Below are 17,272 nucleotides of genomic sequence, written 5' to 3' on the forward strand. Positions count from 1 at the left end.
TGGTTTGAAGCTTGCATGGATAAACCTTTTCATTCCTTTTTAATTGATTATTCATCGTTGTTCCTGAAAATCAAAGGAAATTCTCTCAATTTTATATATTACTAAAATTAGGATACATATAAGTCTTAACTAGTCTAATAGCACCCTCCATTCATCTTCCCCTACACTGGCTATGGTATCAAAATTTTCAATTAAGTAATACGTCTACTAACAAACTTGAAAACAAAAGACATCACACTAAAAAACACAAACATCACTTTAACCCAACAGAAGCTGCTCTTTTTACCCTTGCACTCACTATCACATTACTATCATGTTTGTCAACTGTCAAACTAACTCTTTTAAGTTATTTAGTGTGACTACAAAGTTATTAACACCATAATCTTAATTAAAACCTTTTAATAAACAAATGCCAAGTTACTACTCAACAATGGCAAGGAATTCAAAAAACATGACTGTAACGACCCAACTTTTCTAAGTAAGTCGATGTCATTAATTTCAAATAAGGACCTGAGTTTACACAAAATCTCAATCTCAAACAATTTCAAAGTCTCAAGAAAAACAAAAATTTATATCTGGGCCCTGTTTAAAATAACCAGCACCTTCAAGACAAATTTACTAATTCGTGAATACAGTTCAACTATAAAATTTTCTAAACAATCTCAAGTACTAAACAAAACACGTGAAACAAAACATTTAGTGGAAGCAATTTAAAATAACCCCTATGGCAATCACGCTTCCTTTCTGCCCCTCGCCGGTTTGGCGTCTTTATTACCTTTGCCTGAAAATTAAACATAAGGAGGGTGAGTATAAAAATACTCAGTAAGAGACCCTCTACTGGTCCCGTCAGGGGAAAATAAATTGTTAACATTCTATTGGGACACCCTCTACAGTCACAGTCTTGTGATCCCGTAGGATGCACATTTCAGTCTAACACCCCGAAGGACGTACATTTTAGTCTAGTGTTCTGCAGAAACACATATCAGTCTAATGCTCCTGAAGGTGCAAAATAATTGGTGATCCGTGGGACACCTACAAGGCACACATCCCAATAAAAGCTAACAATTTTTCCCCTCAGTCCATTCTAAACATCTTAACAGTCATTCACAGATCAGTTAAACATTCTCATCACGTAAACTCCTTATTTAACCTCAAACAGTCGTCTTACTCTAATTTAGTCCAAGGTCAATAAAAAAACATATCATTACATCAGTTAACAAACTAAACAATCATAACCTCCTCCTCAGTCACCAAGGGCACCACCATGACGTTTCTTCCGTTCACAAGCACACAACATAACAGTAGATTATACACTCAGTCTAGACAACAATCAATCTACTAATCAAATCCACACTTTATATAAGCAACATCTACGAGATTCAGTCTTTTCCACATCCTTATCTTTGTACACATACATAACCAGACAGTCACAACATATACTCAACCACAGTCTACATCAATCCATGCACATATATGTATTAATTTCTCACAGTCAAACATAGCAAACATTAAACTTTAAGTCAATGCCCAAACATACATCATAACAGTCATCTCTACTCAGTTCAAATATAATAATACGGTCCATACAGTCAATACATCTTAATAAGTCATTATATCTTAATTTTGTTGTTGAGTCTAGTAGAAAATCTCTTACTTTCAAGTTAGTTAAGCTCCTTAACCACGTTGAAGTCTACGAAGAACGAACCTAAACATTAAGACAATTTCTCAATAATTCTCTTCAAGGCATCAATCATTTAAATTCAACCCAATGTGATTTATTTTTTACAACTTACCCAAATCTTCACGAAACGAGTTCCAATTAGAATCAATTGTTTGCTGTGAACCCAAGGAATTCGAGCGTTACCTTCAACCTATAATCGAACAAGTAAACGATTTATCCAACCAATTAATCCAGCAATATTACTTGAGTTTATTTTGGAAACAGTTACAAATTTCATAACTTCAATCTTACCAATCAAAATTTAATGACTCGTGGCAAAGCAGGAACGACAGCGAACAACCCAATCGAATGGCGTGGGTTTGCTACCTGCGGCAGAACGAAGAAGGAACTCGACGCGCAGAAAGTTGGATCTGGGGTCTTTAGTTCGGTTCACGGTAGCGAATGAAAACCTGATTGCGCAGACGTCAAAGGTGTTATTCGCGGAAGAAGTCGAGCAGCAGCTTTGTGAAGAGACGACGTGCGAGGAGAGACTGTATACAGACGGACGGAGAGTCGCGCGACAGTGCAGAAAACGGAGGAGAAAGGAATGGGCGGCGGCTGGGCTTGGCTTCGACGGAGACAGAGGCGATTAGGACGGGGCACGGCGACGCAGATCTGGACGACGGCGCGGAGACAGAGGTTGCGCGGCGCTGGGCAGAGGGTCACACGGCGCTGGGCGAAGGGTCACACGGCGCTGGGCGGAAGGTCACACGGCGGCCTTGCTTCGCGAACAGAGATGGCGGTCGACGGTTGCAGCGGCGGCTGGGTATGGTAGAAAAGAAAGAGAAACGGAAGAAGAATAGGGGCGGCGACCGTGGATTGGAGAAGAAAAGAAGGAGGAAAGCGATGGTGGTCGGTTGGAGGGTGCGGCTGGAGGTAGGGATCGGTGAAGGAGAAAATAGAAAAAGAAAATGAAGGGGAAAGGGGGGTTGGGCGCGAGAGGAAGAAGAAAGGAAAAAAAATTCTGTTTTTTTTTTTTCTTTTATTTAAATTAAATAATAAAACTAAAATATAAATAAATATATATATAATTATATTATCACATTTTCAAATCTTCTTTCTCCCCCTTCAACATATTTTCTTCAAAAAAATAAATCTTGTACAAATCGAATAATTTTCTTAAAATAAATTACCTTCGAGTTTGGGGCGTTACAATGACAGCTATATTGTAACTTGGCACTTGGGGACTTTAATGGTGTCAATATTGTAACTTCTGGTGCCATGACAAATATTGGTGACTGTCAAGATAAGTTCGCATAGCCACCGAAAGATACATCGTTGCTTTTGAAAAATGGCAAGACTCTAAATGATATATGCAACATTATTTTGGTTATATCCAATCTTTTTTTAAGGCTATGTACTTGAAGATTTTAATCAATAAATAAAATGAAGTTTAATTTTTAAAATAATAACATTACAATGGGATGGCGATTGGAATTGATTACTTTGGTTAAAATTTAAGATTAGATTAAAAAAATCAATTAATAGATAATTCCATCTAATCAAAATAACTAAATAAAAGACGAGATTTGAAAATATAATATCCTAATATACACTAATAGACTTATATTAATAGATAATTTCCTGCCGATGAAAAATTACTAAAGTTGTACTATATTTTATAAATATTTTAAAACATTACATAAACACTAATTAAAGTTGGGTTTAGTAGCAAAAGGTTACAAATTTATTGACACCTTCTTTTAGGAAAAAAAAATACCTTGACATGAGGTAAACTAAATTTGTAATCAGCGTTGAAATCTTTACTATATTAAATGGGCTCGTGGAGAAAAAATTATATACATCTATTTTATTCTTAAATTGTCGAAAAAAAATTATATTACCTTTTGTGATCTAACGTAGTTGTGATTTTTATAGTGTAAGTGTCCATTTTAATGTTTGGAAAGATGATTTTTCCAATTTTTTAGTTTACAAAATAAAGTTCTATATTTTAAAAAATAAAACCTTATGTTGAATATGTGTAACTAATGTTGATAGGATGTGATTGGTTGATCTTCAAGATACGATGCATTCTGTTTAGAGTGGAGATGGTTGCACACACATCAAATTTGCGTTGATTCCTCCAAATTTACATGTGAAATGTAAATGTAAAAGAAAAACAAAATAAACTCTTGCAGTTACACATTAAAAAAAAAAAACGTCACGAAATTCCAAAGTTCAAAAGAAAACAAACACACACAGGGATTTAATTGATTCAAAGTAGTAACGAATGGTGAAAAAATGCATCATTTCTTGTGATTTCACATTAACATGTTAGAATAAAAAATTATCGTATTCTATATATTACAATATTGGATCAAATATTAATACATTAATTTAATTATTTAATTACTACAACAATGAATTTCTTTTTCTTTTTTAAATAATAATTTTACCATTAATATTATATAATATTTGTTTATTATATGCTAAAGCATATTTAAAAATTAAATAGAATTAAGAGATTTCACGTGAATTTATGCACATGTTTCAACTGAAAAGATGGAAACAATAGTCACAAATTATTTTTTCCTAAAACAAAACATTCATAACCAAATCTAAATATGCACTTTCATAACTAAGGACCAAAACTCATATTACGTAGAATTGAGCATGGTTTAAATGAAATTATTAACAAAATACTTACACTTTACACCAGGTTTTTTGGCAACATACCACTAGTAGAAAAGTGGTATACGATGACAGTTATTTACTGTCGTAAACGAAATTCGCGACAGTTATTTTCAGTAATAGAAGCGGGAGTCATGGAAAGTCCTTCGATGATAGTTTTTAAAAACTGTCGCAATAAGTTATTTTATGACATGAAATAAATGTCGTTAATCAGAATTCAATGACGTCAAATAACTGTCATATTTTATTTTATGACAACAAATAACTATCATCATTTGTGGATTAACGACGGTTAAATAAATGTCGCAAATTCATTTATTGTGACATTTTTTAATTGTCATGAATATGTTAATCGCGACAGTTTTTTTATATAAAAATGTCATTGTTTTGCTATTGACGACATTTTTTTCCTGTCACATCTAGGGCAATCGTGACAATTTATTTTATTAAACAACTATCATCGTTTTCGGATTGACAACAATTAATAACTGTCACAAATTCATTTATTACGTCATTTATTTTCTGTTGCAAATTTCTCAATTTACTACAGTTTTTTCCTGTTCTCCTTGTCGCTCCACCATTACACAAACCATTTGAATGACAATAATGTAGCTGAGAATGACAATTTTGAATTTATAATATTGACACCCATATAGAAAAAAGTAGCCAACACTTTAATATATATACGATATAATACAATTTATAATATTTGTACATTTCCAATCAAGTGTCAACAATTTACAAGTACGGAATCCCAACCCTTAATCAAAAAATATTTTAAATAGCATTAGAATACATCTAACAAGATTTTCTGCAGAAGCATAAACGACCAACCGAGAATGTTCGTCTCTGAAAATGTTCTTGGAAAGTAAACTTATGAAGTTGTTGACTCCAGTTGAACCTACAAAGACAACATGAATATAAGCATCCATCATAGGACAAGAGAGTACAACTCTTATAGAAACTTTCAACATTGAACATTACCTATCACTACATGCGTCGATAAGAGAAACAACTACATAGCAGAGCACAAATGTAGAATAACAGCATCACCGTAACATCCACTTGGTCTACAATATTGAAACTTTTTACAAATTACAACTCTTGTATCATTGCTCTTTAGAAAATTTACCTGGATATAAATAAGTAATCTACAAGGAAATTATTGAATAAGTAATCATAAGTAATAATCGAGATGAATGAAACTTAAGAATCCATTAGTAGTTCACTGTCAATAAGGTTGGAAGAAACGTTATCCGATAAGAACCGAAAAGTTTCCATCTTAAGGAGTCAAACACTTTCATCAGAAATAAGACAGTTTTCATGTGTAATCCACTTCAGTTAACGAAGCCAAGAAATATTAAGGTACTAGGAAAATGAAACTAGAACAACTTGTATCATTTATGGCTTAACAGAAATTAAAGGTCTCCTAGTTTCTTATCCAAAAAAAGCTCTACCAATGAGTATGACATAAAATCCATGACAATTTACAAAAGTAGCAATTTAGCAATAGCAATAAGTACAGACATAACACCCATGACAATTTACACAAGTAGCAATAGCCAACCAGTACAAGCATACTATCCATGATAAAAAAGAAAGGTATCTATTACTCTTAATCCTATAATATGAACGACATTAACTAAGAAGGGACCATTGACATGTACCTGATGTTCTAATTCCATGGAGATCGAAGTCCCGAATGAGCTTCCACAAGTTAACATCCTACAATACAATACATTTTAGTTAAATCATATAGCAACTCATTAAACATATAGAGAAGGACTTCCAACTGACATTTGGAAAAGAGTTGGGTTGATCAATTTTTGTGGCATGGGGAGCAATGTTATCTTGAGCAAATTGTTTAACACTTTCTTTGAACTGCAATCAGTTAATCAAGAATTTTGATATATTGACATTATAAATGAAACTACATACAAATCATTTTTGTAATAAACTAATTTGAACCATTTACTATCATTTAAATAAAGCGAGAGAGAAAAGAGGAAGCCTTAAAAGCAAGATTCTTAATATATCCTCATAAAAAAAAAAAAAAACTTGTTCAAGTGTCAAAGTCGACAAAAAAAAAAAAAAACTGCAACTGACAAAAACGAAAGAACTATGATTATTTGATGATGTTTGGTTCAATAAGTAGGAATGTAGCTTGGAACCTTTTCTCATTTTCTCCAACTGCCAGAACATTCAAGACATTTTTTAAAGATTCACAACACTCTATCACTTCACATTTCATGTACTCATCTGCACAAATGTGCTTCCATAGGTCATAATCTCTGGATTAAAATTCAACAGCCATATCCAATGCTATTGGAATATGTAGCAGTATAAAAATTGTTAACAGTTGCTATAAGTATGCCTAAAAATTTCAACAGCCATATCCAATGCTATTGGAATCTGTAGCAGTAGAAAAATTGTTAACAGTTGCTATAAGTATGCCTAAAAATTTCAACAGCCATATCCAATGCTATTGGAATCTGTAGCAGTAGAAAAATTGTTAACAGTTGCTATAAGTATGCCTAAAAATTAAAAGAAAACATAAAGGGACTATATTGACCTTGCTGGCTAGTAAAAAGGGAGGCATTTGGATTATTTTTAGGCTGGGATATGAGGAATAAGGAACTAGCAAGAGATCCATCTCTCTGTTTCATTTGAAAATTTAGTTTAGTTTTAAAATTATAATTGAAAGGATGCTTGGAATGAAGAATTCTAATTTTTAGGCAAGAGTTCTAATAAACTCTATGGGTGTATCTCCTAATCCTCCGTTTCTAACTTTATTGTCTTTCCCAAGAGATTTGACAAGATAATTTTATCTGATATTGAAGAAATTTCACCAATTGTGGGCTGCAAATAGTTCAAATAGAACTAGTATTGGAATATATAGAATATACAAAATACCCTAGCCCATACGAAACAAAAGAACTCCAAGACATAGAAGAAGCAAAAGTCATTAAAAGAAATGGATGAAGTGCAAACATACACAAGACAACTAGCAGTAACTACCACAATATGCTTATGAACCAACAACTGAAGTAACCTAACTAATAACAAAGTCAACCTATCACAAAAGCACAAGTTTTCATTTTTCAACCAATAGAGGCATGCCTGCAAATAACCATCATCTTTTGTAGACTTTAGAAAGATGTCTGACAAAGCAGACAATAACTTGGAGAACAGGACTTAAGTATAGTCCGGAAATATGAGACTACATTTTTCAACTAAAAGGCTAATTCCTTAAACATCATGTAAATCAAGTCCCTTTGAATTGCATAAACATGGCACCAACTCCATTGCTGAATGAATAAAGCATAAACTACCTTAATAAAGCATAAATTTACCCAAATGCAATATTGTGAATTAATTGCAACATCTTTAGTGAACATAAAGGGGCTATATTGACCTTGGGAAAGACAATTTGAATGAATAAATCATAAACTACCTTAATAAGTTTATCAGATGCAACGTATCATTTCGCTTCTTCAAGACTCATCTCTGCATTTAAGTTTAGAATTAGATGTTAGTGTGAGTAATCATACTTAGGAAAAGAGAATAAAGCTTTTCAGCCTACTCGTGTCTTGACGTTCTAGAACTGAATTCTACATCTTGGATACTGGATTCACAATAACACTAAAATATATACAATTGGAACTCAATGTAGAAATAACATACAAGTCGAGGTGGAGATAGCTTCATGTTTTCATCTTTGCAAGCAAAACGGATATTGGTAAGTTTTCTTTAGTTCTTACAAGATTAACCTAGAAAAAAGAAAATTGCTTATCATGTAAATCAAGTAGAAATTACAACTTCGATCCAAAGTCTAAACATAAAGTTCTCAACTTACATCTAGATTTGATTCCCTAGAATGTTCTCCAATAATCATTCCATCATAAATCTGGAACATAAATTATCAGGAAAACTGAGCAGAACATTTTCGAGGACCCATATATTATCTACAATGAAAAGATAATGGATCCTCAGTCTAATGGAGACAACAAAATATACATTTAGACCAACTCATAGCATAAAAGATAATAGGTCTATGAATCAAATGATTTTAGGGTATCAAAAATAGCTCCTAAACAAACGTATATATAATTGAACATCCACGCTTCCTGCCTATGAAAACAGGGAAACAATTAATTCACGAGATTGAACATTTTGAGAAACTTCTATCCAAAAGGAGGAAAGAGGGGTGGAAAGTGTACACTAAAAAACCATTATGCACCATATAGATGAATTGACATGACTTAGCTACAAATACTTGTGCAAACTGCAAAATGACAGCAACTAGCACAATAAAAACAAATCAAACAATTTTCTAAATGGTGAATTGCCAATTGCCAAACTAAACTTCATTACAACAAGTCTAATATACTAAGTTAAAAATAGGCTTCAGTGTGTGTAACAATCAGATCATAGAACACACTCGCACAATGCAAAAGAAAAAGAAAAAAACTTTTAAAGCTTCAGACACATATCGTCAAACACCTTACAAGCACAAACTAATATCATATTTTCTCATAATCTCACAAAAAAAAAATCTTGTTTAAGTTTCAAGATAAAATTGATTGATGATGTTCTTTTTTAGAAGATTTCAAGAAATAAATAAGAGAATACTTCAACTTTTCTGCATGATTCCAAAATCCTATCAATCAAGAAATCTTGTTGTAATCCCAACAAGAAAAACTTATGTTCTTCCTCCGTCCACAGTACAACAAGATAAAACCTAACGAAAATCCTAAATGTATTAAGTGAAAATCCCCACAAATTATCAGTCATTTACACAACTACTCCAAATCATATCTTAAAATCACTAGATAAGCACCAATTCAAAGAAAAATGGAGAAAATCAAACCTTGCTAGCATGTAGACGTTTTTGTTAAATATTGAATCCTGAAAAACCATTCTCAGCACACTAAGAAACATTCATAGAAACATAAGATGTGACAATCAAGACCAAGGCAGAGTTGGAGTTCATAAAAATTTAATAGTTTTTTTTTTTTTAGGAATTTCATCAAACACATGGTGGGTAAATTCAAAGTTGTTCAGGCCATAAGAACATCCCAATAGCAAATGCTCTTTTCCCTTAAGGGTACCATCAAAACAGAGTCCATATTGTTTTAGAAGCAAATTCAACTTACCTTCCCCCATTTTCTCATAATCCCTCTTCGTGTACTTAGGATAATGAAGCAACATTTGAACACCCACCTTCAAAATTCAAACTTCCACCATGAAAAAAAGAAAAAAAACTCACCCCTCCTTCTTCTTCTGACTTGGGTAAGAAGAAGAGGGGTAGTTGAAACTCATGTATAAAGACATTGGATTGTTGGAATGTTTATGAAAGGAAAATACACAATATTCACAAAGAGAGAGACAAAGAGAGAAGGAATGGCAGCGCCGGAGAAGACGAAAACGATGGACACATCGGAGCGAATAGATGGCCACGCCAGAGTGAACAGACGGCCAGGAGTAGGGGCGAATGGTGACGAGGCCGGAAGATGGTCGGATTGGAGATGGAAGACGATCAGATTGGAGATGGAGATTTCGCGGAAGAATTGGGGAAAATAATAAGGGTTTACGATTTGGGGAAATATTTTCTAAATTTCTAATCTTTATTTATTATTTTTTTAATAAAAATATATTATTTTATGTTTTTTTCTATGACATCAAATAACTGTCGCGGAATGTATTATCCGAAAAATTCCGTCTTTTCCCGCCAAAAACGCGAAATTTTACATTTTGTGACAGTTCTTTTTTCTCTCTCTCATTTTCTGATATACATAACTGTCATAGTAGACAGTTTTTCTTCTAGTGTACATAGTGAGAAAATTCAAAATTTACCCTCTTACTTGTATCTTTTCAATAAAAAGTGCATCTTAGTTGTAATTATGTCAAAATAAAAAATAAAAAAATAACTCGTCAGTTAACGTGGTTATCCATTAACTGATTTGGGTGAACTTTCTAAAGATAAAAATAACAAAAACAAACAAACAAAAGACTAGAACATGTTATTTAATTATGTAATTACAACTTCCCTTTCTCCTCCGTGAGAAAAAAAACCATTTCTCTAAATTTCATCTATATATGTGTATTGATCAAATGACCCATATCAATAAGGACACAAAATTGGCAAAGAACAAATAAATTAAAATGGCCAATAACTCTTGTTTCATTACTTTCTCTCTCATTGGAGTTCTTTTGTTCACCATCATTTCAAATGTGGCATCATCTAACGACGTTGTTTCTACCATCTGTTCAGAAATCTCAAATCCACAATTTTGTTTAAGTGTGTTGAAATCTGCAGGCACTACAGATCTAAAAGGCTTGGCTGTATACACCTTAAACCTTGCTCATTCAAATGCTGGCAAATCTTTGATCCTAGCCAACTCACTAGCAAAAGCCACCACCAATCCTCAACTTAAGCAACGATATTCATTTTGTGCTGAGAGCTATGATGAAGTTGTTGGTGACATTGAAAATGCTCAAAACGACTTGGCACTTGGGGACTTTATTGGTGTCATTATTGTAACTACTGGTGCCATGACAACTCTTGGTGATCACTGTCAGAATAAGCTCTTGCAGCCGCCGAAGGATACATCGTTGCTTTTAAAGAATAGCAACACTCTAGATGATATATTTAGCATTATTATGGTTATATCCGATCATCTTTGAGGGTTATGTACTTGAACATTTTGATCAATAAATAAACTGAAGTTTAATTTTTAAAATAATATTACAATGTGATGGTGATTGGAATTGATTACTTACTTTGATTAAACTTGAGAAGATAAAGAAAATCAATTAATAGAAACGTTCACCGACACACATTGTCAGCACGTCGGAGAAAGCCTAAACTTTTTTTTCTTTTCTTTTACGTTCTGTTTTCTTTTCTTTGTTTGCCATCATCATCATCATCATCTTCTTCTTCTAGCTTGTTACGTTATGTTTCAATTGCATACTTCTGTTATTCTTGTAATTTCTTCGTGGTTTTCTTTTTAACTTTGTGTTTCAGTGTGGATTCATAAACACATTTTTCGGTGCTCTGGATTCTGGATCTGTTATGATTTGAAAGGGTACAGTGAAGTGAAAAGTTGAAATGGAAAAGAAAAAAGAAGAAATGAGGACACTTCTCATGGTGGTGGCAGCAAAGACGAACGGCGACGACAACACAACTCTCATCCTCTCCCTATATCTTGATCGATTTTGGGTTTATTTTCGTTTTGCATTCTGTTATGTGTGGAAGGGAGAATAAATAGTGTGGACTTTCCCCGACGTCTTCGAAAACGTTGGGAAATTTACCTTTCGTCGACGTATGTAGTAAACACGTCGGAGAAAGTTTAAATAATAAATTCATTATTTAAACTTTTCCCGACGTACTCCTGTCATACGAGTCTAAATTAAATTTAATGCGTTCACCTTCGGCGATGTGTGTCAAGGTGACGTTGGAAAAAGTTTAAACACTAATGCAATTATTTTAAATCACATATGTTATCGCTTATAAGGCATAGGAGTCTATTAACGATAGAAACCTATCTTGATAGGTTTTGCTACATTTACCATTTTTAAAAAACATTCTTATATACTTAACTATTATTCCTAAAATTGCTAACCCATTATACTTTCCCTAAGTTAAATGTATAATGTCAAAAGTAAGTTTACTACGAAGGTAATCTATGTGACCCTTTTATCCTAACGTAGGAAGTTTGTTCCACTCCATACCATTATTGAACTAAAAGGATTAAGTGTGTATTAATATGTTTAAACAAGTATAATTATAGCAAAATCTATAAGTGATATATTGATATTAGCAATACAATACGCGTCACATATGCAAACATTTTGTGTCTAATCGTTGTATTTACAATTAACTCCATTAAAATATTACAAATAGAAATAGAACTCTTTAACCTAAGTTCAGTTAGGATCACAAACTACGAAACGAAAGCATGGAACAAATTTAATTTGTTTTTTTTTCTTTAAAGGAAATTTTGTGCGTAGCACATTATATTTTTTTCTTTCCTTTAAAAAACATTATTGATCTTATGATATTTGGCAGAGATTGTAGTTTTTTAAGAATGTAAATAATGTAAATAATGTGCCAAATAATTGAAAACATGTTATCCGAAACAGAGAATGGTTAAGAAATTGTTGACATTTAGTCAAATTAATAAATAATTCAAATTTAGGTTTGATTTTTGAATTTGAAACTATAGTAAATTAGAAGTGTTTTGAAACAGTGTTTACGAAAAGATTTTTAATTTTAAACAGCATTATAGTGCGTAAACATTTTTAATTTTAAACAGCATTATAGTGCGTAAACATTTTTAATTTTAAACAGCATTATAGTAGCTATAGATACCATATAATAGTCTACACAATCTTTGTTCCAAATGATCAATTCGATTTTTTAAATCAAGTCTAATGTTTTTTTTTTTTTTTTTTGCCTATTTCTTACCATAATTTACATTTTTTGTAAGTATAATGGTTGAGTGCAAAAAGAGAGTTGACTAGTAAGTGCAAAAAGAGAGCTTACAAGCTTCTGCAAAAGCTAATCAAGCAACCTAAATCATAAACGAGGAGAAAAGTTGATTGATTAAGCTTTGTTGTGGTAAAGAAGAAGTCAAAGTGAACATCGAACGTTCTTCACTCTTAAAGAACATCGCGAACAGATAGATTATATATACTTTTCTGGAATTGACCCAAAAAATTCAGTCCCAATGTATTTTATGGTGAGATGCATAGTTTAACTAAACCGTGTTATTACAAAATTTTCAATTACTAGGAACTCTTAATGAAACGAATACATTATTTTTATAATTACGAGGTAAAATGGAAATATACAAACTACTAAAAAAAGCTGCAAATCCATTATTGGGATTCAATCTACTCTCCAAGCATGTTCTTGAAATGAGAGTTTTTAAGCAGCTACAACTTGCTTATGTGTAAAAGCAAAACCCTTTTCAACGCCTGCCTTCAGTTTTGGCTTTAGAGCTTCAAGTGCTTTTTGCCCCTACTCAGATAAACCCTGAAGATCAAATGTTACAAAGGCTTCAATTCCACATGCAAAAATCATGTTCATGAACCAAAAGCACCTTAAGCTTCTCTTCGATATCTTTGAGCTCACTGTATAAAGAACTGATTTCTAAAGCAATCATCTCTACTATATCCTCATCGTTCCCACTCTCTTTTAATAAGGCTGGCATGATAATCACAACAAAGAAGAAAAAACTAAGATAAATTTAACAAATTTTATGTTGGGAAACTTTTTTAAGAACAACTACTTATAAGCCAACCTTAGCTTTGGCCTCACATTCCTTGAAGTTTCTAAAAGTAGATACCACCTGTCCGGGCAACCCACACCAACCAACCAAGAGTAAGTTAGTGTGAAAGACACTTATTTAAGGAAGAATATGTAAAAGAGGTCATTCAAACTGTTACACATAATAGTATTGGAGGCAAATAACCTTGCCATAACTCATCAAGTTCTGATATTGATTGGGCTAGTTTTTGATACTCTGTGGGGTTTGAGACAATATCTGGATTGGCCAGCTTGACCTAAATAATAATATCGATAGTGATTATTGTGTAGGAAAATATTAAAGCTATAACTAAATGAAAAGCATAATTAGAAATACATCAAAGATGTAAATGCAAATTTCAAAAGTGGATCTACAGAATGTAAGGGGAAGAAACTCAAATACAATTACTTTATTAGTTATACGACTACTATAGAGATTCTAGATACACCACAGTTCCACGTCCTCTTTTAGGAGGAAAGCAATGGTGAAAAATTAATTGTGAAAACTAAAGAAGGTCCTATTTAAATCCTAACTGCAATAGGAAAGCAAGGAGTTATAAGGTGATCACTATAGCCAAATCCAAAATGCATTCAGTATTTGTCTTCCAATTTCATTATCAAGTGCATAGACAAGGTCCCTAGTGAGGAAGTTATTCGTTCTTTTCTTCATTTTCTATAGCTCTAGAAGTAGCTAAATGGAATCGTCAATCACCTAATCTATTAATTTTAAAACTCAAAAGTTCACCGCGGGATTCTAGTCACTGCTGAAACAGCATAGAGTTCACTAGTTCCACAGTTAAATTAACTGCAAATTGCATTTCCTGGCATTTTCAAGAAACAAAAATGCACAAATCATAATATGATGAAGCAGAAAAATTCTGTGAGCTCGACTTTTCCAGGACATATCTTAGCTACTTCTCCTATTCTAGCTCGATAACCATTGTACTTCAACAACCGAAACATTAATCCAATAGTTAACAATGTTCTGCACTTTATGCCCTTACATTTCCAACGACTTAATGCATACATCAGTAGTTAACACAGACACGGGCTCTTAAATTCAATGCAAAATAACAGTCCCATTCCAAGCATAAACACCAGATACAAACAATTGATGGACTTGAATCAGTAAAGAAATAAGAATGTTATTTAACAGCAAAGCACAAATTATCGATAATTTTTCCACGTCTTCTCAGCAGATTCCAGTTTCACGATCAAATAAGGTTCCTAAAATAAAGCAATCACCATCATCATTTTCCACAAATATGATCCGAACTAGTTTTACCACAAATTAATTTCTAATAACTTGAAGAAAAACTCAGTGAACTCAAAGCATAACGAAACTTAAGTTCTGTTAAAGCCAATCTAAACAATAAGATATAGACATATTGTGTTCTCGAAAGAAAAACATTTAATAAATCTAACAGCTATGCAAATAGAGTTGAAGCTCTAACGGGAGGTGCATAGCATTTAAGTTCCAGAGAGCATCTTCTGAAAGCGATGAGCCCATAAGATGAAAAAAGGGCCTCAAGTGAGGAAGAAAGACGCCATCCAAACATGAAAAAAGGAAGAAAGGCAAGATTTTGGCAGTTCCAGGCCTGAGGGAAGCGAACAAGGTGGCGAGGGAGGCAAGGCCCCAAAATTTAGCATTGCCAACAAAGTGAAGGTGGAGAAGGATCTTTCCTTTTAACGTGGCCCTCCGAGAGTTTATGGACGCCCCCAATTGGGGCGTTTGGATGGAGTAAGTTCTTCAAGGGACTTCCTAGATTCTGTGGAGGTTGTCAAGAAATTCTACGCATCAGATTACAACCACTACAAGGAATTCGGATCAACAAACGCAATTTAACACTATTGGGAGATAGAGTATCTCCCGACACTATCTCCCGACACAATAATATGAGCATCGTGAGATATAGTGTCTCTCGACACCTAACATCTACGTCAGATGTTATTTACAATCTCCCGATGTTGTGTTGTGAGGCATCAGGAGATAGAGGCTAACTCTCGACGACAGTAGAAAAGAAATGAGAGTTGTAGAGTAACTATCAAAGCTGCTAATAAAGGGATGATAGTTAGGGGAACTCCCGATGCATATCGAGTTGGATCGTGAGTTTGCATTTAAAATCCCCCCTCGATTTATATTTCACAGATCTGCCAAGAAGGGAAAAGTGAAATCTGAAGAGAACTACGCCACTGTCGTCCTTGTTGTCTACCCTGGTGCCACTCCCGTCCTACAGTGTCGATGCTCTACCTTTAAATTTTGCCCTAAACTCTTTGTTCTCTAGAATTCTTTATGTCCTAAGATCGGTTATGTTCTTGTTTTTCATGTGTGTCCTAAAATCCTTTTGTGTCATAAGCTAGATTTAAATTTTCGTCTAAAATCCTTTGTTTTTCATGTGTCCTAAGAGATTCTCCTATACTGGTCGTCGGCTCCTCTGCATAGCCATATAGTCTTTTGGATTTATTTAGGCTTGGCCTTCTTTCACCTAGTAGGGTGGGTTTACTGTAAAAGCTTCTAAGGTCAGTTCTAGAGGGTTTTTTAGCAGTCTTGAAATTCCCGAAGGCTATAGAAAGCATTTCTTGAAATTTAAAACTGAAATTTTGAGGTAAGCAAGTTAAGACAATTTTAAGAAAATTTGTAGAAATAACTTTTCCATTTTAATGGCTGGATTAAAGGTTATAAGCATTGAAAGTTGAATGAAGTTTCTGGAATTCTCACAGTTTCTGGGCAAGCTTAAGGTAGTCGAGCATCACGCAGTGAAAGGGTTGGTTAAGAGTGCATTGTTCAGGTAAGGGGAGGTTATTTCAATCAGATTGAGGGTGCACGACACGGTCAAGGCACAGTCGAGCGACATGGTTGCGCTCAAGTTGTGCACATGGCCATGAATACCTTGTAAAGTGGAAGAACCTTCCTGTAGAAGAAACCAGATGAGAACGTGTTAAAGATCTTGAAGCCTATATGTAGAAGATCGAAGAGCTCAAGTTTTGCCAGTGGACAGAAACACCAACTGTTTAAGTAGGGGAGAATGTCACGAGCATGCTTGTTTAGAGCGTTGTTTGCCTATGGCCGCATGCCTAAATACCCCAAAATCATCTTGTCTTTATGTCCTATGCTTAGTTTAGTCTATTGCTTTCCTTTTCATGTCATAGACCTAGGATGTGACATTGCACTCATTTTCATATGCAAGCCATTCAAATCTAAAAAAGGCTAAAATGTACTACAAGAGAGACCAAGTAGTTGAATCCCAGACCAAGTCTTGTCATACTCTTTGCAATTGAGAGTCTTCAATGCTTTCTCTAATGACGTTTTCAATGATTTTCTTTCTCTCACGTTCTATAAAACAATTTTCTCAAGAACGTGAAGAGAGGTACATTATACCATGAGTTTCTCTACAATTTTTGTATTTTACACGGCTGACTTGTTGACGAGCAGAACAAGTGCCGCACAATCGTTTGTCCCATGTTTGAAAGATTGCGATTATGACAAGTGGTATCAGAGCCTAAGTTGACTAATTGACGGTTAAGACGTGAACATGTCCACAACAAAACAGGTGCTCTACTTAAGTAAACATGGCTTATTGGCCCATGCAGGTTGATTGGTAGAGCTT

General features: G+C 33.8%; 2 protein-coding genes and 1 long non-coding RNA gene across 32 annotated transcripts; 1 reads left to right on the plus strand and 2 right to left on the minus strand.

Annotated features, from left to right (window-relative positions):
- Positions 1–441: 441 nt before the first annotated feature.
- Positions 442–2,671, minus strand: LOC116404555. The gene is made up of 4 exons (XR_004217446.1): positions 1,973–2,671; positions 1,794–1,871; positions 1,655–1,705; positions 442–781 (listed from the first exon to the last, which is right to left on the minus strand). It is a non-coding gene; the product is annotated as an uncharacterized LOC116404555 (long non-coding RNA).
- Positions 2,672–5,069: 2,398 nt separating this feature from the next.
- On the minus strand, positions 5,070–9,957 carry LOC116404551 (callose synthase 5-like). Of its 30 annotated transcripts, none has more exons than XR_004217424.1 (8): positions 9,508–9,957; positions 9,222–9,259; positions 8,208–8,316; positions 8,036–8,121; positions 7,806–7,858; positions 6,019–6,076; positions 5,336–5,421; positions 5,070–5,252 (listed from the first exon to the last, which is right to left on the minus strand). XR_004217424.1 is itself a non-coding variant. In XM_031887282.1 (4 exons), the coding sequence occupies exons 1-4, from the start codon at positions 6,600–6,602 to the stop codon at positions 5,226–5,228; spliced, it is 249 nt and encodes an 82-aa protein (XP_031743142.1). In that variant the 5' UTR covers positions 6,603–7,799; the 3' UTR covers positions 5,070–5,225. The 30 variants fall into 30 exon arrangements, 1 of the variants encoding a protein (XP_031743142.1); XR_004217423.1 differs by having other exon boundaries at positions 9,222–9,281; XR_004217421.1 differs by lacking the exon at positions 9,222–9,259.
- A 559-nt stretch (positions 9,958–10,516) lies between these two features.
- Positions 10,517–11,038, plus strand: LOC116404487 (pectinesterase inhibitor-like). Its single transcript, XM_031887001.1, has one exon. It carries the CDS (start codon positions 10,517–10,519, stop codon positions 11,036–11,038), a length of 522 nt encoding a protein of 173 aa, XP_031742861.1.
- Positions 11,039–17,272: the final 6,234 nt, after the last annotated feature.

Source organism: Cucumis sativus, chromosome 6, assembly GCF_000004075.3.
Source record: "Cucumis sativus cultivar 9930 chromosome 6, Cucumber_9930_V3, whole genome shotgun sequence".
Classification (NCBI taxonomy): domain Eukaryota; kingdom Viridiplantae; phylum Streptophyta; class Magnoliopsida; order Cucurbitales; family Cucurbitaceae; genus Cucumis; species Cucumis sativus.

What these genes read in the sequence shown, in the direction of transcription:
- LOC116404487 (XM_031887001.1), top strand. Translation starts at nt 10,517, where the DNA reads ATGGCCAATAACTCTTGTTTCATTACTTTCTCTCTCATTGGAGTTCTT.
- LOC116404551 (XM_031887282.1), bottom strand. Translation starts at nt 6,602, where the DNA reads ATGAAATGTGAAGTGATAGAGTGTTGTGAATCTTTAAAAAATGTCTTG. An exon ending in GTTGGAGAAAATGAGAAAAG is followed by an intron (nt 6,233 to 6,522) that starts GTTCCAAGCTAC and finishes AACTGATTGCAG; the next exon opens with TTCAAAGAAAGTGTTAAACA. An exon ending in AACCCAACTCTTTTCCAAAT is followed by an intron (nt 6,077 to 6,148) that starts GTCAGTTGGAAG and finishes ATTGTATTGTAG; the next exon opens with GATGTTAACTTGTGGAAGCT.